The sequence below is a fragment of the Tenrec ecaudatus genome, chromosome 13 (genome assembly GCF_050624435.1).
Source record: "Tenrec ecaudatus isolate mTenEca1 chromosome 13, mTenEca1.hap1, whole genome shotgun sequence".
In the NCBI taxonomy this organism is placed as follows: Eukaryota; Metazoa; Chordata; class Mammalia; order Afrosoricida; family Tenrecidae; genus Tenrec; species Tenrec ecaudatus.
Genome location: NC_134542.1, coordinates 4,005,594 through 4,029,356, shown reverse-complemented (window position 1 = coordinate 4,029,356; position 23,763 = coordinate 4,005,594). Strand labels below are relative to the sequence as shown.

At 56.5% G+C, this 23,763-nt stretch overlaps 2 protein-coding genes across 2 annotated transcripts in view; one reads left to right on the top strand and one right to left on the bottom strand.

Annotated features, from left to right (window-relative positions):
- Positions 1-8,369, bottom strand: part of DRC11 (dynein regulatory complex subunit 11) — a 166,435-nt gene extending 158,066 nt beyond the window's left edge. The window contains exons 1-2 of the mRNA XM_075530131.1: positions 8,250-8,369; positions 7,943-8,082 (exon numbers count right to left, since the gene is read on the bottom strand). Coding sequence (XP_075386246.1) covers positions 7,943-8,082; positions 8,250-8,369 — 260 coding nt within the window. The remainder of the gene's footprint in view (positions 1-7,942; positions 8,083-8,249) is intronic.
- Positions 7,911-18,125, top strand: ACKR3 (atypical chemokine receptor 3). The gene is made up of 2 exons (XM_075528951.1): positions 7,911-7,977; positions 16,145-18,125. Exon 2 carries the CDS (start codon positions 16,182-16,184, stop codon positions 17,268-17,270), a length of 1,089 nt encoding a protein of 362 aa, XP_075385066.1. The 5' UTR covers positions 7,911-7,977; positions 16,145-16,181; the 3' UTR covers positions 17,271-18,125.
- Positions 18,126-23,763: the final 5,638 nt, after the last annotated feature.

The window sequence follows — 23,763 nt, the reverse complement described above, 5'->3', positions numbered from 1 at the left end:
GGAGGAAGAAAGATTGCCAATCCTCTTCCAGGAAGAGCACACCGGCGCCTACTCACGGTGGCAGTGGGCTCGGGTTGGGCCCGTGGGAGAATGACGAATTCTGCACGGGATCATTTTCTGGTGTAGGTGTAGTCGCTGTGACAGCAGGTGGGCACAGTGGGACATTGGCCAGCTTGAGGGACATACCAAAGACGCTCAGATTCTTAGATCACAGGAATGAACGGTCATTGCCCCTTGGCTGGGGCAGCATGGCCAAGGAAAGCCCCTCCATCCCCGGGCTGGGCCAGCCCCCACTGATTGGGGCAGAGCCGTGCCTCCCAGGGTCGCTCTCAGGACTTCCCAGGAATCTCTCCCAAGGCTGGAGCAGAGTGCACACTCGGGAATGGGCCTGTGGGAGAATGTTCAAAGTCCCAGGATGGCTTGGTTGAGTTTGGGTGCCGTCTTAATGGCTCCTGTGTGGAGGGAGGGAGGAGCCCCTCCCCTCGCTGGGGGATGCTCTCTGGGGGCCTGGCCTTTTTAGAAGAGAGACCCAGAGGGAAACAGGAGTCTTCTCCTCCTCCCCCCCACCACCACCTTCCTGCTCGGTTCTGTGTCACACATCTGGGGCCAGGGACCCATGCAGCCCACTGACGCAGGGAACCGTCAGCACTTTGCCACGTACCTTTGGGCCTTGCATCCACGTGGCTGCATACGCACTCACCTGCCCAATCCCCCGGCTCCCTGCTTCTCCTGCCTGCTTTACCCACCTCCAGCATCGTGGGGTCCGAAGGGGGCTTGGGCTATACTGGACCGTGGAATTGAGCTGCCCTGGGCTGGGCCGCTCTCTTGATACCAAAGTCCTTTCTTCTACATAGGAGCCTGCCTGACACTGCTTTGTTTCTGCAGAAAACCCCGCCTCGCACGCTGAAGGAGAAGCGTCTAGTGAGGCGCACCCAGCACGGCCTGCTGGGCGGCGAGGACACCAGGGGGCAGCTCCTTCTCGGATCCTTCAGCTGGGGGAGAAAAAGGCATTTTTCTTGCAACGGATGACAGTTACACAATGAAAAGGGAGCGAAGCAGGGGGGAAAGGAGGGAGTGGAAAAGAAGGCAGCATCCCCTTACAGACTCCCCCTTCACTGGGGTTCTCAGCTCCTTAGAGCGTTTTCCACATCAAGGAAGCACACCACGCTGCCTGCACGTATGCGTTCTCATCCCGAAGCCTCCACCGGCTGCCGTGCGTCCCAGGCGAAGGCTTGTTCTCAGACTGCCCTCGGGTTTAGCTGTTTTCTTCCTTTTCTTGAGCGGAATCGCGGCGGGGTCTTGAAGCTCAGGTCCATGTGTCAAAGCCCTGGCAGAGTTCGCACACGTTTCGGGAAAGCCAGACCCCTGGTGCTCCTCGCATCTCATTAGGACCGAGGGGCTTTGATGTGCTCTCCGGTGGAAAGTTCCAGAACTCCCTCCGACATCAGAAGGCCCCGCGCCTTCCTCTGCTCACTTCACAATAAGGGAAAGTAGAGGAAGCTGTGCTGCCTTCACAACGTTCCAGTCGACTTTTCTTTTTTGAACTTCCTTTCCTTGACACACAAAGAATTGAAGTGTTTCAACCACAGCAAAGCGACTGATACAAAGGATACCCACACACGGATTGGTAAGATCTGACGCCCATGGACATCTTCCTGTCCAGAAATGAAGGCATTATGGAGACAGCGAAGACGCTCGTGGGTGAGCCTGAATAAAAGGCGGCTCATTGCTCACCTGTAGGTTCAGATTTCACCACTGCTGGTGGCCTTGTGGTGATGCACTGGGCTGGGATCTACAAGGTCTGCAGTTTGAGGCCAAGAGCTGCTCCTAAGGAGAAAGACGGGGCTTTCTAGTCCCGTAAAGGTTTACAGTCTCAGAAACTCACAAGGCTAGCTCTACCCTGTGTTATGGGTTGCTATGTTTGGCTTTGGTTACTTTTGGTGTGAGATGCCCTGTGGGTAGCTACACGTCCTGGGGACCCTCCGTGTAACAGAAGGAAGCCCCGTTCGGTCCTGTGCCCTCGTTTTCATTATCCAATGTGTGGGGCCTTTGTGGCAGCCCGTGTTGGTCCATCCCCCTGAGGGTCTCCCTCGACTCTGCCAGAGGAGGGGTCTCCTTTGTTTGTTATTACCGGTCTTTTCCGATAACGTGTCCAAAGCAAGGAAGCCGAGGTCTTGCCTTGCTCACTTGCAAGGACCATTCCAGGTGTCTTCAGAGGGACTTGCTCCTCTCGTGGGCAGCCCACAGCTTCTCTGACCTTTTGCACAAACACCCCAGTCGGAACGCCTGCCTTTTCCATGTCTCGATGCCCCTCCGCCATCAGAGTGATGTGCTCCTTTTGTCAAACATTAAACAGGGCGCCTGCAGCCGGGAAGCGGCCTGCAATCTCTCCTGGGGCCCGTTGACTGGCGTTTCCCTGGGCGTTGGCCGTCAATTGGAGTAGGATGAAATTGTTGCAGGCAGGTGGGCTTTGTGTCAGCCGGATTCTCAGTGGTTTGGCAGTGAGACACCCCCCCCCCTACCCCCGTGATGTGACCTAAGACAATGTGATCGTCTCCATGATGGAATTCGCTCTCAGCAGCCAAGCAGTTATAAGAAGATGAGGCTGGAGGGTGGCCCACGCCTCAGGTCCCAGCCTGAAGCAATGGGAAGAGGGTTTCCTCGGCGGGTGAGGGGTGGGCTACTTCCTAGCTGTCTTCCTTGGGGGTCTTTAGTGACCTGCTCACCTTGGGTTCCTTCACCTTTGAAATCACCAGCCTGCCGTTCACGAAGCTACGTGAGTCAGGAGATGTCTCCAGCCTTACTTCTGATGCATGTTCTTGGGACCTGCCCACACTTGGACTTGTCTGCTTCTACAAGCCATTTCCTTGATACATACTTCTGTGTATAAACATGTAGGGCTTTGACCAGTGAGGGGGTGTTGCCTGCCTTGCAGGTTCACAGGCCTTCCTCCAGCTCTGATACCACCTCCTTCTTCATCGAGCCGGCTGCAGGGTTTATTGTTTAGCATGCAGGTCCTAAGGTTTGGACAAACTGCAGGCACCAAGAGCAGAGAAAGTGACTGTCCTGGGGGTGGCCCTTACCATCCCAGCAGCCACACTGCCCTCTTCTGACTGTGGGCTGGCCGAGAGCCACTCCCAGGGCCCTGACCCTCCAGGACACCAGTGCTTTCTAAAGGAAGTGAGGTCTCAGGGCCCACGCAAACTCTCATCCAAACTTATTGCCATTGAGTCGATGTGGACGCACGGTGACCCTACAGGACAGCATAGAACCGCCCTGTGGGTTTCCAGGGCTGTAACTCTGTGTGGGAGCAGAAAGCCTCATCTTTCTCCTGAGGAGCGACTGGTGGTTTCAAACTGCTGACCTTGCAGTGAGTAGCCATCAAGGTTACTCTACTCTCAGAGGCCACAATCAGGGGCAAGTTGGAACCCAGAGGGGGCAGCATCATATCCCAGGTGCATATGGCAGACAGGAAGGAAGAAAGAAAGTTAGGGAAATCTTGAAGAAGGGAAGAGGAAGAGGGTGAGTGAAGGGGCCTTGGCTGAAGATCCCTTACAATAAACCCTTAAAAAAGCAACCTGCTTCCTACCCCACCTTCCCTCCACTCCCCAGGTGTCGCCACTCTCACCCTAAAGGGATCGTCTGTCCTGGATTCCCTGTGTTTCCGGTGCCTATCTGTACCAGTGTACATCCTCTGGTCTAGCCAGATTTGTAAGGTAGAATTGGGATCATGAGAGTGGGGTGGAGGAAGCATTTAAGAACTAGAGGAAAGTTGTATGTTTCATCTTTGCTACACTGCACCCTGACTGGCCCGTCACGTAAGCGGGTAGAAAAGGGAACTGATTACAAGGGTCTACATGTAACCTCATCCCTGGGGGACGGACAATAGAAAAGGGGGTGAAGGGAGATATCAGACAGTGTAAGATATGACAAAAAATAATAATAATTTATAAATTATCAAAGGTTCATGATGGAGGGAGGGGAAAATGAGGAGCTGATATCAAGGGCTCAAGTAAAAGGCAAATGTTTTGAGAATGATGAGGGCAACAAATGTACAAATGTGCTTGACATACAATGGATGGATGGGTGGATTGTGATAAGAGTTGTAAGAGCCCCCAATAAGATGATTTATTAAAAAAAAAAAGCAACCTATTGCCACACCCCCTGGTGGTGGTGGTCGTACAACAGATGTGTGTGGTCAATGCCCAAGTTCACAAGACAATGGCTAGGGTTGGCCATGATCTTACCTCAGTAGATAAAAAACAAAAGATAAAGACGATGACCATTTTAGTTCTCTAATACTGAGTGGCGGAAATACCACAAGGGCGTGGCTTTACCAAACAGACACTTATTCTCTTGCACTTTAAGGGGCCAGAGCTCTGCAGAAGGACGGAGGCTTCCTCTCTGCTGTCTCTGGAGGAAGGCTCTTGTCTCATTTTATTACCTGTGGTCCCGCTGCCCCTTGGAAATGGCCACCAGTCTTGGCATCAAGCTTCCCCTGGGTCTAGGAGGTTCTCCTCGCAGGGACCCAGGGTCCAGAGGAAGCCCTGCACTCCTGGCTCTTCTTGCTTGGCAGTACTGGGGCCCCTCCTCAGCTTACTCCTCTCTCTTTTATCTCTTGAAAGGTAAAAGGTGATGCAGGTCCCAGCCAGGGGAGCTCCCTGATGCTGGATCAGAGTAAGGATGTCACATCCCTCCCTAACCCCCTGATAGCTGATTGGGGGATGATCGTGTCATTACATAGCTCCCAGATGGCATCCTTAATGAGCTGCCAGACCCCTGAGAAGCATGGCCCAGCCAAGTTGATACAAAGTTTTGTGGGGAATGCTTCAATTTATGACAATGACAAACAGTAAAGACCAAACAAAACAGCAATTTCGAAGTGTATAGCTCAGAGGCATTCTGGACCCTGGCTGAGCCACAAAGCCTCTGCTCTCCCTAGTTTGAACAGGGCTCCCTCATTCCAAAGGGGAACTTCTCCCCAGGAAGCAGCCTTCCCCGGTACTGTCTGCCCCGACTCCTGCAACCACGGGCCATTCCTGCGGATTTACCGGTTCTGGATATGTCACTTCAATGGACGCCTAGGACATGTGGCCTTTTGTGGCTGTCCTCTGTCCCTCAGCCTGATGTGTCCATGGTATTTTCCTTTGCCTCCTGCATATGTGAAAGTTGGAGGTTGAATAAAAGACCGATGAAGAACCGGTGTGTTTGGATCACCAATTGCTGGTGAAGAGTGTTGGAAGTAGCATGGTCTGACAAAGGGACAAACACGTCTGTCTTGGAAGTACAGTCAGAATTCTCCTTAGAAACAAGGAATGGAAGACTGAGTCTCACGTGCTTTGCACATGTTGTCAGGAGAGGCCAGTCCCTGGAGAAGGACATCATGCTTGGTAAAACGGGGCAGTGAAGAAGAGGAAAGCCCTCGACAAGATAGACGGCCCAGTGGCTGCAACAATGGGCTGAAACATAAGAACGGGTGAGCAGGGTGCAGCACCCAGGAGCAGTGTTTTGTACAGGGGGGCGCTATGAGTCGGAACCCAAGGACCCCAGCAACCTTTGCAAGGGCCGCCCACGGGGTAGCAGGAATCAGCTCTGCCTTCCCAGGAGCACTCCTTGTGGGGCTGTACCACGTGGTTCATCCAGTCATTGCTAATGGGTACTTGGGCCATGACCTCTTTTTGGTGGTTCATTGTGAATTATGCCACTGTAACTCTTTGCAGCCATGGTGTCACTCCATCTCCTTGAGGGCTCTTTTTTGCGGTATTCTACTTTATCTAACATGATGTCCTTTTCTAGGGACTGTGGATTGACTCAGTGGCTGCAACAGTGAGCTTAAGCATGGGAAGAGTTATGAGCATAGTGTGGGACCTGGCAGTGTTTCACTCTGTTGTAAACGGGGCTGCTGTACACGGGGCTGCTGTACACGGGGGCTGCTGTACACGGGGGCTGCTGTACACAGGGGCTGATGGTACCTAACAACAACAACAATACACGTGCACGCAAGTGTATCTGTCTGAGTGCTGGTTGTCAAGTCTTCTGGGAACATGCCTAGGGGCAGAATGGTGGGGTCTCATGGGATTCTAGGTTCAGCTTTTTGAGGTGGTTCTAAGTCTGCCCCTGGGGCTACGCCACTTTATAGTTTCCTCCAACCACAGTTCAAGGACTCCCCTTTCTCCTATCGTTCGATTGCAGACATCCTAGTGGGTACCAGCTGGGACCTATTGTGATCTTTTCTGCTATTTCTGAAACTGCTATGGCTTGTCCTCGCTCTGCACTAGCAGCTGCATCTTGTGACTTTCATCCACGATCTATCTCCTCTTTAAGGAGAGCAGCTTCTGGCTGTTCATCTGGTCCTACACCTGCCCACTCTCTGAAGAGCAGCTCCGTTCAACCCCTACCTCCACTGAGTCCTGAGACACGTGCCCGCCCACCAGGAGCAGGCAGGGACAAAACAAGTCTAACAGAAGTGTACTGGGGCCTCCGTGGCAGTCTGTCCTGTCCTGGTGGGAGCAGTGGTTTCCAGACAGCCACTTGTCCTGGGCAGCCTTGATGAGTAGCTTTGGGGCTCATGGGGGTGGTGGGGGTGGCTGCAGGAAGAGTCACAGCAGCTCCTTGAAGGGCCCCGTGGGGAGGTGACAGGCTGACCCTGTAGAGACCCCAGAAAGAGGGGTGTGTCCAATGCCCCTTTTAGTCCTTTGTCCCACTGTGTCACCATCAGGGGGGAAAAATGAAGCTTTCATGGAAACAAAACATTGCTTTTGTCAAAGGCTTTCTGCCCTGACCTTACAATCCCCCATTCAGCATCTGGCTGTCTGCTGTTATTTTTAGTAGATTTTTCTAAAGAATCTCAGCAAGCCGGCTTCAGGGAGAGAGTGCCCCTCTGACTGGTCCCAGCACACATGTGGCCTCCCCTGCTCGAATTCCAGGAGCATCAGGCGGCCACAGAGACATACCTCAAGGGGGAGTGGGAGACCCCTTACAACCATGGGGTGAAACGTGTGGGTTTCTGTTTTCTGGTCAGTTTGCTATATAGGACCCTAGAGGAGACTGAGGGGGCTTCAAAGAGTTGGCGGGACAGCCGTGAACTTTCCCCACGCACTGTTGGAAGGCCCCTGGCACTGCAGGGCTGCAAGGGGAGGAAAGCAACTTCCTCTAATAAAATCCGGGAGCTGCACTCCCGCAGAAACAAGAAGTGCCCCGGGCATAGGCCACACCTCCGCGCGTGCCCCCCACTGGCACTGGGCGGCGTGGAGAACGCGGTTTTGATTAGGTGCCCAAGGGCTTGGGGTCGAGGTCCTGGAAGAATAATCTGACTCTGCGAGCTACCATAGGGGTCGGTCTTTGTGGGCGAGATGTTATGGTATCGCTGAGTCGCTGACGCCACACAGGGAGGAATTCCGAAAGAGAAGAATTCCGCGCCACGCCTAAGTTCAGGAGCTCACAAACATTTGTCCTGGAAATGAATCCTTTTCCAAAGTGGCCTTTCAGCGAGAACTCAGGGTGTCAATGGGACGTTTCAAGATTTACCTGACAGCACGGAAACTGTGGGCGCCTTTGCAAGGCATTGCGTGCCCCGGTGGCACCGTGGGTCTTATGTTGGGTCTCTAACCTTAAGATCAGCCGTTCGAATCCGCCACCTGCCCGCTGCTCCGCTGGAGAAAGTTGAGGCTGTCTGCTGCCAGAAAGATTTACAGGCTGGGGATCCCCCGAGAGGGTGGGGGGGGGGAACGCCTCGGTCTCACGGTGCGTGTGGTTGTGCACGCGCGCGTGTGAGCGGGGTGGGTGGGGGAGTTGGCGGGTGTGTGCGTGTGTGTTTGGGGGGTGGGAGGGCGGGGAGTGCCGGGATGGGGTGCCCACAGTGCCACCTAGAGGCGGCTCCCCGCAGTGTATAAATCGCGCGTCCCCAGCCCGCGGCCACACAGCCTGCGAACGAGCCGCGCACTGGCAGCCGCGCCCCAGCCCGGAGCCAGCCCGGAGGTGAGGGGCGCGGGCGCGGGGCGCGGGGGGCTCCCGCGGCACAGGCCGGGGGTTAACCCGGCGAGGCAGCCTCTCAGGAGCTGCTGGGTCCCGGCGGGTCCGGGGCTAAGCGGTGCACGCCTGGCTGCAGAGCGCCAGTCGCAGACCCGGGAGGGGACCCCTTTCTCTGCAGGGCGCAGGGCCGGGTTCTTGCTTCAGGGGGCTTGGGGTGGCCCCCATCTTGGGGTGTTTGTGGGGTGGGAGGGTCTAGTACCCCACCCCCACTCCCCTACCCGGGCTGGTGCCCGAGGGCTCCGCTGGTTGGTGGGAGCGCGCACGAGGACAGCCCGGCCCTGCTGCCTACCTGTTCCCCTGGCCGCGCGGTGGGCAGCGCTGGCGGTGACCGTGGACATCCCGGGCCATCAGGCAGGTAGGACGAGGCGCTGGGAGGTGAGGTCGGACGCTGCGTGGAGGAATCTCGGAGAAGCCATAGCGAACCAACTCCGGTGGCGCGGTGCGTTAAGCGCTGGGTTTGCGCACCTCCAGGTCAGAGGTTCAAAACCGCTAGAGAAGGATGAGGCTACCAGCCCCCGCGGTCTGGGAACCCCAGGGAACCACTGGACTTTTTGGGTCTTTTAGGGTCGCTCCGGGTCAGCATGCGCTCGATGTCGGTAGGCGTTTTCTTGGTGGGTGGGGAGATGGAGAAAGGGGGTAGATCACTAGTCTTGGAGTTGGGTACTGTAGGAGCAACTTGTTCGATTCTACTAGGTCTTTGTGTCCCCGGTGTGCCTCGTTGCTAACCGAGCGGGCGGGCTTACTGCCTCCTTAGAAGGTATTACGTGGAGTTAAACCTAGGGTGCTGTGGGACTAGGGGGGTTCATGCGGCAGGCTGGTCGAAAAAGTGGAGAGCTTGGTCCTGCACATCGATCCTTGGGGGGAAGCCCTGCCGTTTCATGTTCTCAGCACACGGGGACAAGACTCCAGAGGGGCCCGTCCATCTGAGAGGGGCTGTGCTGGGAGAAAGAACTTGGGTCTGAAGGCAGGGAGGGGTGCCCTGGCTGGACAGGAAACTTCCAGCGGAATGAGAAGTTGCAAAAGTTGGACTTGCCCTCCTCACTCTTTCTCTGCCATCTCTCCCTCCCTCCCTCCCTCCCTCCCTCCCTCCCTCCCTCCCTCCCTCTCTGTTGCCTGTGTTTGCTCACTGCAGGCTCATTCTGGTTCACAAAAGCCACCTCAGGCCGCCTTAAATGGTTTACAGCCTTTGAAGGTCCTGATGCCCTAACCGCCAGTTTCAAAGCTGAGACCTGCCTGCCTCTGTGTGTTTGTGTGTGTGTGTGTGTGTGTGTGTGTGTGAGCTTGCAAGTGCTCTTGTCTTTTTGCAAGCAGCTGCTGCCTTTGTGTCCCCCCTCCTCCTGGGGAAATATGGGGCTACAGGCTGGCCCAGAGAAGGAAAGTGGGGGCTGCTGGGACCCCTGGGCCTCACTACTGTCTATAGGTTGATCCCGGTGCTCAGAACCTGAGCTTCCCCCAGCTGCTGAGCCCTCGCTCAGCGAGGCTGCACAGGGGGGGCCAGCTTGGAAACAATTTGCCCTTTCTCCAGGGCCGGGCTATAAACACTTGAATGTGCAGGCAACAGCGATACAGGATGCCCCGGCCTGGGAGAGGGGGGCACCAAGGGGTGGGGCACAAGGCTAGGGAAAGAGGGGGAGTGTCCCCCCCCCACTGTCCAAAGCCTCCCTGCATTGAGCAATGGCTGCTTTGCTGGTCATCTGGGCTTTTCAAGGGGACAGGCATTAGGGTCCTGGCTTGCCAGTGGCGGCTGAGAGCAGAGCCCAGCGGCCCTAGAGCTTGCTGGAGAGATTCTGGGCTAGGAGCCTGGAGGTGAGTTTATCCCGCATTGAGTACAGGGTGCCCTGGGACAATGGCGCTGGCATTACGGTTTCTAATCAGGCCCTGAGCGGGCCAAGTATAGGCTTTCTGGAAGGGAGGGGGTGCTTAATCGGGAACAGTGGCTTCTTGTGTGATAATTCTGGGCTTAGAGGCCCCTGCTTGCAAGTAGGGACAAGGGACGTGCGGCATTTTCTCCAATCCGAACCTGAAGGACTGCAGGGCAGCCACCTTATAAACTCCAAGGGCGCCCTGGGGATAGGGGCCAGACCTCACAGCTCTGGGGGGCCCTGGATGGTCCTCAGGAATTCTGTCTCGTAGCACTGGACTGGGGGGTGGGGGTGGTGGAAGCTAGAAGGTATTCAGAGCTTGCCAGCAGGTCATCAAATAGCCTACTTTGGATCTCACAGGTACAGGTACAGTATTACAGTGTTCCCCAGGGTAGGTAGGTCTATTGAGGCGATAACGACTCAGGGTGCCCCTACAGGACAGGGTAGAACTGCCTCTGAGACTGTAACTCCTTACAGGGAGTCACTCACTCACTCATTCATTCATTCATTCACCCACCCACCCCCACTGACTGGCATCCAGTCAACGCTGACTCATAGAGACCTTCTGTGGGTTTTCAGAGACTGTAGCTGTTTACGGGAGTAGAAAGCCCAGTCTCTCTCCCTCGGAGCAACAGGGGGTTTCAAACTGCCGACCACCAAGGATCACAGCCCAACGCATAATGACTGCACCTCATCTTTTGCCAGAGAAATGGCTGGTGGTTTCAAACTGCTAACCTTGTCATTGGCAGCCCCGTGTGTAACAATTATGCCACTGAGGCTCCAAGCTAGTTTTGTGTGTGTGTGTGTAGTGGGGTGGGGGGGCGGGGCACCAGCAAAATAACAAGGGTTCTATCCATTGTTTTTAACCAACCCCCCTGCCCCCCTGAAGGGGTAGCCCAGCACAGTGATCTACAAACCACACAGGACAGGGCCAGGTGGAGTTGGGGGGTGAAGGGACAGACCAACGGGCTGTCACCCAAGTGCCCCTTGACACACAGGCAGCTTGCTGCAGCTTCATGCGTTCTTCTTGGAAGGGCCGCCTCACGGTAGCTGTCTTAGCATTTTTTTTATCAGCAGAGAGTGGGTTTTACTCTGCAAGAAACCCCGATGGCCGGCCGGATGACGTCCTCCTGGGAGCCTCATTGTGTCTGGCTGAGGGTCCATTCCCAGCCTTGCCCGCCCTGCAGTCCGGCTGCTCTGGCCCTGGCTCTAAGCCGGCTGGGAATTTGAGCTCTGGTTACACTGGCCAGGGCCAGACAGTGGCCTTTGTGATGCAGGGTTGTCAGCCAGGCCTTCTCTCACCATACTGCCCTCATGGCTGTCTGGGCAGCGGAGCAAGATAGGAGGATCGGGTTTCTGGATGTGGATTTCATTTTAACCGACTCCCCCCCACCCAGACCCGCCCTGAGGATCCTCCCAGGGTTACTGGGAGGTCTGAGGACCTGGGAGGAGGCACCCGGGGTCCATCCTTTGCTCATTCTGTGGTTCTCCTGTGGATTGATTAATTGACTCCCCAGAGGTTTGGGGCAGTCCTATTTGCATAAGGTAAGCTCCCTGCAGGGCCACCTGGGACTACATTGTATTCTGTGTGCTTGGCCCCAGCTGCTTTCAGCTCTGGACAGAGGCCATGGCCCAGCCCCAAGGTCAGCAGGTTGTTCCTTGGGTTGATTTTCCCATCTATGTGAATGCAGGGCCCCCAAACACAGCAAGGCCTCACGGCAGGAACTGGGCGGTTGCTTCAGGATTCTGTGGTCCAGCAGACCCTCCTTATCTAAATGGCACCCATGAACCTAGGGCAGCCCCAAGGAGGGGGGGCTCAGGGGACATAGTGGTGACTTGTTTGGCTGCTCACCTCAAGGTGGGCAGTTGGAGACCACCAGCTGCTCAGAGGGAGAGAGAGGAGGCGTTCTGCTCCGCCAAACAGGGTCAGTCTCAGGAAGCCACAGGGGCGGTTCTACCCAGTCCTGGAGGGTCACTGTGGGTCAGAACTGACTCTGGGGCAGTGAGATCTGGGTGAAGGAAGGAGGTGGGAACAATCTCTCTCTCTTACACACACACACACACACACACACACACACACACACACACACACACACACACACGCAGCTCCTGTTGATAACTTTGAGCCCTGGGTACCTCCGGCCTTGATTTCCGAAAAATCAGCGACTCACTGTAGTTCCTAAGTCGCTCCTCCCTCCAATACAGAGAGCCCTGGTGGTGGTGATGCATTGGGCTGCTAGCCTCAAGGTCAAGAGTTCAACTACCAGCCTCTCCCAGAGAGAAAGAAGAGCTTTCTACTCCCATCAAAAGGGACAGTCTCAGAAACCCCAAGGGGCCGATGTGAGTCAGCACCGACTCCAGGATAGTGAGAGATTATTTCAGCTGGGTGAGAGACTTTATCTCATCTGGGTGAGAGACTATCTGAGTTGGGTATGGACTTTGGGAACCCTTCGTGAGTGTGTGTGTGTGTGTGTGTGTGTGTGTGTCTTGTGTCTGTGTATGTGTGTGTTTCCCAACTTCCAGGCCTGTCCTGGGAAGCACATCTGGGTGGGTCTGAACTGCTGACCTATTGGCTGGTAGTCAGGCACTTAACCCACAGTGCCACCCTGGGGACTCCTGCGGTGGGTGTGTGGGATGAGTAACACAGGACATAGGAGGGTGGGTGGGGTGCAGAGAACGGAAAGGGTGGATTACTTGGGAGGGGCAGGGCGGAGGATTAGCAGGAAGGCTCTTCCGACTACGTGATAGGAAACTACAAACACGTTGAAGGCAGTTTGGATGAGCAGCCCGAGACACGTGGCCCTTTGGGCGTGTGTGCACTGCAGGCCGACCCCCCGCCCCCTGGGGACTTGAGGTTCTAATTCAGGAGGAGGGCTTTGTGGAGACAGCTCAATGTCTCAGGCCTCTCGCCAGCCACAGCTCGGCAGTCGTTAAGGAAACCTGCTTGATGGACAAGGAACTTGAGGAGGGAGAGGGCCTGACCAAGAGGTGCCAGTAGATGAACCCACCCCAGACCTGGGCCTGGGGAGGGCTGGAGGGACCTTCACTTCCCATCATGGTTGAAAACTCACTTCCTGTCCACCATGAACTTCCTGTTGTGATGTTTGCCCTGGTCCTTGTGGAAAGAGCTCGCTGCAGAAGGGATCCTGAGGGAAAGGGGGTGGTGTGGTGAAACGTAGTCTGCAATGCCTTTGGGAAACAACACAATGAATGGACCCCAGTCCTGCGGGAGGGGGTACTCTCCACGATGTTGTGTCCTGAGTACATGTGATAGAACTGCTGGGAGAGAAGGTCTCCCGTCTCTACGAACGTGGTGCATCCAGCAGGCAGCTGAGGGCAGAGCTGTGTGCGGCTGTGGTGACAGCCTTGTCTGTGTTCACACATGCCGTACGCACATGGATGTGTGGGTCTTGGACCCTCCCCCAGAAAGGAACATGGGTGAGTTTTACTGCCTCGGTTGGGGCTGGTTAAAATTTTTGCTGTGCTTTGCATAGTTCTTGATGTCCATCAGCTGGCTGTGACCTGATTGACAGGCTAGACTCCACACCTAGACCTATTTATGAAGTCGACATGAAATGATGTAACACCGATGGTGCGTGCAGTGTTCTGTCAGGGAGCCTTTGCTGTCTCTGTCTTCAGCATGTTCTCACTCTCCATGCCCTTAACAGTGGGGTACCTTCTTAACCACAGTGCCACCCCAAACTCACTGCCATCGAGTCAGTGTCCACTCACAGTGACCCTATAGGGCGGGGTAGAACTGTCGTGTGGGTTTCAGACACAGGGACTCTTTACAGGAGTGGAAAGCCTCATTTTCCTTCTGAGGAGCAGCTGGTGGTTTTGAACCCCCGAGCGTCGGTGATGAATAATTGTCTATTGAGCAGCAGGGCCAGCAGCCATTGACCCTCCAGGAAGGAAGGAGACCCCAGCTTCTGCCTTCTCCCTGTGAGCCCCCCCTGGGTCCCTGACCGTCCCTGGTCTCCTGCTGGAGTGGCCTCACTGCTGGGGTGTCAGCAGCCTGTCTCTTGAATCACGACACCCTTGGCTCTGAGGCCCTCAAAGTGGGCAGGGGCAGAGAGACACAGTGTGGATGGCCTTGGACGCCTGTCCCTGTCACTGCCCAGGTCTCTGAGAACCCTGAGGGCTGGGGAAGCCCAAGGGTAGTGGAGAGAGGATGCCCGTGAGCCTGGGTCTGAGGACTGGGGGTGGCTCCAGAGGACCCAAGCCACACTGGCTCCTGTCACGTCGACTCCACATGGTTTTCAGGGATCCACTTTTCCAGAAATAGGTTACCAGGCATTTCTTCTGAGGCTTTTTTGGGGGTGGACTCGAACCCCCGGCCTTTCCATTAGCAGCCATGCTCTAACTCGCCATTCTTGACACCACCCAGACACCCCAGAGGATGTGCTAGGGGGCTTCAAAAAACAGGTGGGAAAAGTCCTTTTTTTAAAAATATTTTCATTCGATTTTCCACCCCCCACCTCGGGCTCCTGGCAGTTCCGGCATCTCCCGGGATGCTCCTTGGAATCAGGGGACAGCTCGCTCCTCTGTCCTCCCGGCTCAGGACTGATGTCCGTCCTGTGGGCTCCGCTGGCCGTGCCAGGGGCAGAGCGTGGAGCTGTGCCAGGAGCCGGCCTTCTCTCTGGCTGCCTCTCTTCTGCCCAGCTGTGGCCGCCTGCCACGCACTCCTATCTGCTGGGTCACATGAAGACATGAGTAACAAAGGCCTTTAGAGACCCAGCACCCTGCACTTGGCAGAGAGGGAAAATGGGTCACTGGTGAGAACCAGGCGGCAGCCCAGGCCTTCAGCCTTGGTGAATGACCCCCAACTGGACTGGTAAATGTTGTGCCGGCTGCATGGGATCACCTCAGCAAGGCAGAGACCCTGGGGGCTCTTGGGTCAGCAGACCCCTCAGTCCTCAGCCCACCCTGGCTTGGACCTGGGGTGCCACCAATCAGAGTTCGTTTCCCCATTCTCAAAGGCTCCTCCAAATTGATTCAACTGCCGTCAGGTCCATTTGGACTCATGGTGACCCTACTGGACAGGGGAGCACTGCCCACGGGGTGGTGGAGGCTGTCAGTCTCTATCGGAGCAGACAGCCTCAGCTTTCTCCATCAGAGACACTGGTGGGCTCAAACCACTGACCTTTTGGTTGGCAGCCAAGCCCTTGTCCAGGTCTCCTTGAGAGGTCTGTAGCGGGGTGTCACTGTTAGTGGAAACCTTCAGGGGATTCCCTGATGTAGGTGCTGTGTGCTAGGGAGAAGATGCCACTGGGTCAGGGATTAAAGTCACCTGAGGTTAAATACCAGGCATCCAGAGCTCGAATCAGCATCCAGACTCTCTGCCTGCCCATGCCCAGGCCCGCTGGCCACTGTCCTCCTGCTCCGGGACATTCTCACTGGTGACGAGACCCAGCTAGGAGGAAAAGCAGAGCGGGCACTTCCTCGTGCTTGGGGTGGGGTTGGGGGACCCTCGCAGTGCCCCTTGAGCTGAGGCTTGGTTTTGCACTTCACCGAGGCTGCGGTAGCCCTGGACCTCCCCTGCTCTGGGCTGCCCATAGAGGTACCCCGCAGAACTATGAATCCACATGTGATTGGATGCCAGCAGGGTTTTAACCTTTGGGGAAGCCTATTGCCAGCCCACTCCTCTGTGACGTGGCTGGGTGGGGTCAAAGGGCTATCCAAACACTCCTGTGGTGACAGCTGGGGGCTCCAGTGGGCAACTGAGCAAGCCCTTTGGGTCTTGGCTTGGGAAGCACCTGGGGCGGCAGGCTGGGCGTCCCAGGGGGGAGAATGACAATGGTGAGCCCAGATCCTGCAGGTTGAGGGGCGGGGCAGCTGCAGGTCCTCGTACACATCTGGCCCTGCTTCGGTGGGTTGTCACATCTGCCTCCAGAGGGGTGGGGATGGGGACAGCCCAGCTGTGCATACGTGCCGTGGGCCAGCTCCCCCATCATGGGGTGGTGAGTCCTCAGCCGCCCGAAGTCTCAGAAAGCAGTGAAAAACAACGTCCTCTCTCGCTGGCCCCGGCTCCTCTTTGTTCTCAGCATTCAGTGGATGGCCAGGCCTTTCCTCTGAGCCTCCTCTGGGGAGACTCAAACCCCCAGCCTTTCAGGGAGCAGCCGGGGGCACTGCCGGCTCTCCCGGGGAACTCCCTTGGCAAACAGGGTCATGTTGGGGGGCGGTGAGGACACGGCAACAGCAGTTTGTGGACAACGGGCCTCTCTAATGCCTCTCTCTTTTCCACCCTGCAGGTCATCTGATTGCCCGCCCGTCCGCCGTCTGGAAGCCATGGAGGCGCACGTCTTTGACTACCCGGAGCCAGGCAACTTCTCGGACATCAGCTGGCCCTGTAATAGCAGCGACTGCATCAGCGTGGACACAGTGCTGTGTCCCAACATGCCCAACAAGAGCACGCTGCTGTACACGCTCTCCTTCGTCTACGTCTTCATCTTCGTCGTCGGCATGGTCGCCAACTCCGTGGTGGTCTGGGTCAACATCCAGGCCAAGACCACGGGCTACGACACGCACTGCTACCTTCTGAACCTGGCCATCGCCGACCTGTGCGTGGTCCTCACCATCCCCGTGTGGGTGGTCAGCCTGGTGCAGCACAACCAGTGGCCCATGGGCGAGCTCACCTGCAAGGTCACCCACCTCATCTTCTCCATCAACCTGTTCGGCAGCATCTTCTTCCTCGCCTGCATGAGCGTGGACCGCTACCTCTCTGTCACCTACTTCTCCAGCACTGCTAGTGGCCGCAAGAAGATGGTCCGTCGGGTCGTGTGCGTCCTGGTCTGGCTGCTGGCCTTCTGCGTGTCGCTGCCAGACACCTACTACCTGAAGACTGTCACCTCGGCTGCCAACAATGAGACCTACTGCCGCTCCTTCTACCCAGAGCACAGCGTCAAGGAGTGGCTGATCGGCATGGAGCTGGTGTCTGTGGTCCTGGGCTTCGTCATCCCTTTCTGCATCATCGCCCTCTTCTACTTCCTCCTCGCCAGAGCCATTGCGGCCTCGGCCGACCCTGAGAAGCACAGCAGCAGGAAGATCATCTTTTCCTACGTGGTGGTCTTCCTGGTCTGCTGGCTCCCCTACCACGCTGTGGTGCTGCTGGACATCTTCTCCATCCTCCACTACATCCCCTTCACCTGCCAGCTGGAGAACTTCCTCTTCACTGCCCTGCACGTCACACAGTGCCTGTCGCTGGTGCACTGCTGCGTCAACCCCGTGCTCTACAGCTTCATCAACCGCAACTACAGGTACGAGCTCATGAAGGCCTTCATCTTCAAGTACTCGGCCAAGACCGGCCTCGCCAAGCTCATCGACGCCTCCAGGGTGTCGGAGGCTGAGTACTCGGCCTTAGAGCAAAGCACCAAATGAGGAGAGCGGGTGAGCGTCCGGAGCTCCGGGACCTTGGTCTGGGCATGAACTTCGTTGAACTTCAGAGGGCGCTGGGCTGCAATCGCCTCTAAGCAGAGGGGCTTCCCCAGGGTCTCCACGCGGCAGCATTTGAAAAGAGGAACCTGTGTGCTTGGGACCACCTGTCCCCCGTGAGCGAGGACCTGTGGGACCTGTGTTTGGGCAGCTTCCCATCCCGCAGCGCTGTGCCAGATGGCCTGGACAAGGCGTCAAAGCCGTCTTCAGGAGGAGCTTGCCCCAGCCTCTGTAAAATCGGACTTTCAGAGCCCCCTGCATCTGTGTGTGTACATATGTGTGTGATTTGTATTTAAATGCTCAGACTTTATTTTCTCACTCTTGGCGTATCTTATCATGCCTCTGAAATGGAAATATATTTTAAGTACTGTTCGGGAGTGAGCACGCAATGTGGGTTTGGCGTGCCGTAGCGATAAGGGTTAGTTAGCCTTCAGTTCTGACTGAGGAGGCGTGGAACATTAGCTGTTTTTGAAATTATATAAATGTGTCTATGGATCTATATGAATGCTAAGCCAGGCTTGGGTGGGAGATCTTTTATTTACGAAAGTTTTATATCTGCGTGGGGCTTTGTACTAAAGAGGGGGTTGGGGGTGGGCGTATGGAACGGACACTGCTCCCTACTGCAGTTTGTGACATTGGTAGTATCATCAAGTTACATTAAAAAGCAAGGGAAATATATATATACAACAACGCAAAACACCGTCCCATGTTGTACATGAAACCAGCAGTCATGTCGCTGAGAGGTCCCTCCATTTGTAAGTTATTATTATTATTTTTTAAATAAAGTTGGTTTTTTTTCCTACAAAAGGCCACTGAGTCTCACTTTTGGACAGCTGCTGCATCAGGGCGGTGGAGACTGTGGGTGATACTCTGTCTCTGTGCAGTGACAAGGGGAGCGGCTCTTTAGTCGATTCTGACGCACGGTCCCCTCATGTCTAAGTGGGGCCTGTGCACCACGGCTCTGTCGTGACTTTGGAAGTCGGCTGTCAGGTCTTTTGTGATAGGCACCTGTGGGTACACTTGGACCATCAACCTTTCTGGACTACCCAGGAACGCCGGGGCCTCTATAGGTCAGCGTGAGAAACATGCTTAACATGTTAGGGCCAACTCCTAGAGTGTGCCTTGGATAAATGAGGCTGCAGGCGGAGTATTTGGATGTAGGGAGTGATCTTTCAAAGCATCTTGCAGGCAGTGGGCGGGGCGGTGGTGGGCAGGGTGCTGCCTGCAGGCTGTGGGGAGAGAGGACCCAGGAGCGACCCCTGCCACTGCGCCTGCGCCCCTGCTCAGGCTCAGCTCCGACAGCTTGCCTTCTCTGTGGTTTTGCATTTAAGCCTCACATTTCCTTTCTTTCTGCGAGACTCCTCGATGGCTGTTGTTGGTTAATTACGAGTCATGCAAACAATTCCAATGCACAGAGACCCCATGGGACAGCACAGAACCACCCCAAACATCCCCTTTGTTAGAGTGGAGCGCCAGGTCTTTACCCTGCACTGCCCTGGGTAGGGTCCAACCACCACCCTTTCAGATAGATCATCACGGAGCCACCTCTGGGGCAGCTCCTCATTAAGCCGATCGACACCTGTTGCCACTTCTGGAGGCCACACACGCAGCAGGCCTCCCGCTGTGAGGTCCCCCAGCACCTGCCGCTTCACCAACAGCTGAGAGCTCTAGCAGAACTGCCTGTTCCTGCTGAGCCCCCTCCCGCTGGCCAAGGGCAGCGAGCGAGCAGGCCAGCCTGTGCGGACAGGAGGTCAGCGAGAGACTCTCTCCCCTCAGTGCCCCTCACCTGGGCCACCTTGGCCACCTGGCCTCTCCCCTGCCACCTGTCCGGACCAGCTTCTCTATCATGCTTCCCAGTCACAGCAGGTCTCAGGGGCCTTGACTGTGACAGAGGAACGTCCACCAGCAGGGACACTGGCACAGAGCACTGATGGTCAACAGGAAGGCACATGCTTACCAGATGCCCTGGTCTCACCAGGGGCTGGGGCCTGGAGTCTACCCCAGGTGCCTTGAAAGAAAGACCTGGTGATTGACTTGTGAAAAATCAGCCGTAGCCAACAGTTCTGCTCCGACACCCATCAGGTTGCCTTGAGTTGGGGCTAATTGGATGGGAAGTAGGAGGAGACTGGGGGGTCTGGGGGGGCTGTGGGTTAGGCTTTGGGTTACACGCCTCAAGGTCAGTGCTCCTCAGGAAGGACACGAGGCTGTCTGCAGTGCTACTCTGTCCTACAGGGTCCGTATGAGTCTGCATCAGCTCCATGGCCATGAGCAGTGTTTGGTAGGAGTCAATATTGATACCAAGGCAGGGGTTGGGTTTGGAGTTTGGAGTGGGAAACTGCAGAGAGAAACATCCTGACTGTGGGGCTGGGTCACCCACAAAGCCTAGGGCCTGACTTCCTGGAAGCTCTGGTCTTCTCCTTTGGCCTGGGGCGTCTTGGCCAACATCAGGGACACAAGAAAACAACTCAGCTATTGTGGTTCTGCCGCCACTGCTAGTGACCAGCCCAGCACTTCGAAGGCTTCCAGTGGCTGATTTAAAAACAGTGTGTTTTTAAAGTTCAAACACACCAATTCTTCTTTGGTCTCCCGTATTCAAGGCCCAACTTTCTGGTACACAGGAGGTGAATGAAAGTGCCGTGGCTGGGTCAGGCGCGCCTCAGTCCTCAAAGTGACATCCTTGCTTTTCAGCACTCTGAAAAGGCTTTGTGCAGCAGACTGACCCAAGGCCACACGTCTTGTGATCTCCTGACTGCTGCTTCCGTGAGCATTGATTGTGGATCCAGGGAGCAGAAGGGGCAGAATATAGGACAGGTCTAAGGTCTCCAGGGGTCAGTGGGGTCTTGGTAGCAGAATTCCTGGCTTCCATGCTGGAAATCCGGCTCAATTCCTGGCCAGTGTGTCTCATGCGCAGTCACCACCCATCTGTCCCGGGGGCCTGCGTGCTCCTCTGATACGGTCCAGGTTTCAGTCGAGCAGCCAGACCATGAGACTAGGAGGAAAGGACTGGCTTTGGACTCTCAAAGGCCAGTTCCCGAAAGTCCGACACACCACAGAGGCAAACAGCGCTGCACCCCATCATAGCTTTGTTCCCCCCAAACGGTCTCCATGAATCAGGAGCGGGCACAGCTGAGCCCATGTCCACCTTCGGGGGCCCCGTGAGCCCCAGTTCATGACACTGGGCCCGTCACACTTCTCAGGGACAGAGATTAACTGGCCTCCGGGGACCTTTCATGCAGCCGACCTATCTATCTGTCTGTCTGTCTGGGACGAGAGCATGATGGGTGTCCTGGAGCTTTCCAACAGACAGCTTCGGCTTTTTTATGGCCTTTTCATATGCTTATGCCCACAGATCTCTCAGTGTGGGGCACAGAGTGGCAGCCATATCCCAGGATTCCCTGCAGTGCCTCCGTTTGTCCCACCCTAACTCTCCAGAGGGACCCAAGAGCAACGTTTCCACCGCTATTTCCGGAACGAAACTGATTAAGCCCTTTCCTGGGGGTGGGGGTGGGGGTGGGCGTCGGGCTAGTGGGGGCAGGGCCCAGAGGCGAGGGCCACCGTAAAGCTATTGTGGCACAAGCATTACATCTGCTTGGGTGACTCCCAATGCTTGTTGGCCCGGCAACATGTGGCAGGGAAGGAGGGGGTGCCGTGCTTAGCTGCTGGTCGCTGTGGTGGCTGAGGGCTGCCTGCAAGAGCCGCCCCCCTCACGCCCAACCCTGCTGTCCCACGCTGGACTTGGTTTCTTGCCGTCTTTCCCACAAAGAGTCTGAAGCTGACCCTCTTGCCTGTTAGGAGGAAGCCCCCACTGATGGCGTCCCTGCTGAGCGTGCAGGCCCTGCGGTAGGAAGGTGGGAGTGACAGGAGCGAAGGGCCTGTCTCCCAGATGAAAAACCCTTGGCAGCCTGGCTGGGTGGAGCTGGTTCCTCTGTAGCTGGCTGGATGACTCCCCCCCCACCCCACGGTTTATTCACCCCTTCACCCCACTAACTGCCCAGTTCCTGCTGGTCTCCCACTGGGCACCAGGGGCTGGGACCTAGCACCTGAGAGTCTCATTGCTGGGCAAGAAGTCTCACCAGTGGCCATGGGACACTGGGAGACATGGTTAGGGGTGCTGGGAATTCCCAGAGTGGAGGAAGGTGTGGTCCCAAGCCTTGGAGGGCTGGGGGAGGTATACAAAGAAGGGTCTCACACAGGGCTTACGAAGGGGGTGAGCCTTATATCCCACCTGAGGAAGCCCAGGGCCAGGGGCAACGGCAGGACAGGGGAAGCTGCCCTTAGGACCAGTCCTGGACAGGGTCAGCTTCAGGGAGGACATGCTTCAAACTGGAGCGATGGGCTCCAGGGCTGCCCAGAGGTTAATGGCTGCGGGGGCTGTTAATCATTGTGTGCTGGGAATCAAAGGTTGTCCCTGCCACCCACCTCCTGAAGATGAAAACTCAGCTTTGGGACAAGGATGTTGGAAGGAGTGATGGGGGTGGGGTGGGGTGCTCTGGGAAGCGTGGACGCTGCAGTTTTCCAGGTCGGTGGCTGCAGGGTCTTGTGGATTCCCTTTGCAGCCTGGACCTTGTCCCTCCCCTCCTGCAGAGATCAGTAAGCCCCCAGGAGAGGTGTGTGTGTGTGGGGGGGGGGGCAGGAGCCGTCCCCACCCTCACACCTGAGCTAGCCTTCCTTTTCCCCCTCAGGCTTTTGGGAGTTCCTTGGTCCATGGGAGCTCTGGCGGCGTAGTGGTTATGAGTTGACCTGCGATCTGCAAGGCCCGCAGTTCAAAACCACTGACTGCGCTGAGGGAGCATGAAGAGGCTTTCTATTCCATAAACAGTTCAGTCTCGGGAACTCACAGGGGCAGTTCGACCCTGTCCTTTGGCGTCGCCATGAGTCAGCACTGGTTCCATTGTGGTGAGCGAGGAGCTTGGAAAGGCAACGGCCAAAGGTCCCATGGGAGATAGTTTAGCTGCCAATGCCGACCTGAAGGTCAGTGGTTCGAACCCACCAGCTGCTCCACAGAAGAGAAAAGGTCTCACCATCGGTGTCCGTAAAGATGGTAGCCAAGGAACCCCAGGGGTGATAGTGGTGGTGGAGGGGGACCCACTCTGCCACTCCTGTGGCAGCCACGAGCCGGGATCCACCAGACGGCAGCGGTTTTGCTGTCTTTAAAGACAATGGCGTTTCGCTGGGCAGATCTGCACTGACCTCTTCACAGGGCAGCTGAGCAAGGCTGCTTCCTGGGGACTCAGGGGCCTCTGACCCGCGCCGCGGTCTTTTCGGGAGGCCCCTATGCACGTGGAAGTCGGACACTGAGTACAGATTTGAATGATGGTCCCGGTGAGGAATGCCGGCAGTACCGTGGAATGACAGATGAGCAAACCAGACGTCCCTGAAGAAGCAGGGTCAGACCGCTCCTCAGAGACGAGGGTGGACAGCTGTCACCTCCCGCACAGACTTTGGACACGTTGTGGGGAGGGGCCGGCCAGTCCCTGGAGAAGGACATCTTGCTCGGGGCAGCAGAGGGGTGGTGAAAAAGATGGGCGGACGCAGCGGCTGCATCAATGGGCTCCGGCACAGGAACAATGGCGAGGCTGGCACAGGACCGGGCAGCGTTTTGTGGGGTGGTGCAGAGGATCTTGAGGGGTCAGCACTGACCGGAGGGCACCAACAACCACAACCACAACAGCAACAGCAATGAGGGGACAGGAGGCAGGCCGACAGGCCCACCCTCTGAAATCATCGGCGGGGAAGGAAGGATAATCATGGGGCACATGGAGGGCTGGTGACTCACGCTGACTCACAGGGTGGAGCAGAGACCAGCGGGCCAGGGGTGGTCAGTGAGTGAGTAACTGGGTGTGAGCAGCCTCAGAGGTCCCCATGAAGCCAGTCTTCTGGGCCTGCCTGACCCCATGGGCGGGGTGGACGTGCACAGCCCCCCTCCTGGTTGGAGTCTGTCTTGGGTAAAAGCAAACACCGGCAGCACCCACCAGGACTTTTCTCTGGGTCCAGGTTCTCAGGCAGTTAACTCTGACTGCCCACCGAGACTGTGGGCCCCAGGGAAACACAGAGACTTGCCTGGGGAGCGGGGCCAGGGACAGGTCTGCGACAGTGTCCGGATAAGCCTTGGGCTCCTGGGTTTCAGCCAAGATCGTTAGTGGCCCCAAGGGCATAAGCACAAGGCCACACAGAGGAGGGGGGTGTCCCTGCATTCTTTGCAGCCCCTCTCTGGGGGTGACCAGCCCCTCAGGAGATCTGAGAGTGCTCCTGGGAGGGGGGTACTTAAGGGGGCAGTGGGGACTTGGTGATAGAATTTACATCCTTCACTGGAAACCCCAGGGTGCGAGTCCCAGCCTCCACTAAACAGGTTAGAGCAGAGGCTCCTGACTCAGGCAGACTTGGAAGAAATACCTGGCAACCCCCTCCTAATCCCCATCCAGGGAGACCTCGGTGACTG

Coding starts and splice junctions, on each gene's coding strand:
- ACKR3 (XM_075528951.1), top strand. CDS start 16,182: ATGGAGGCGCACGTCTTTGACTACCCGGAGCCAGGCAACTTCTCGGAC.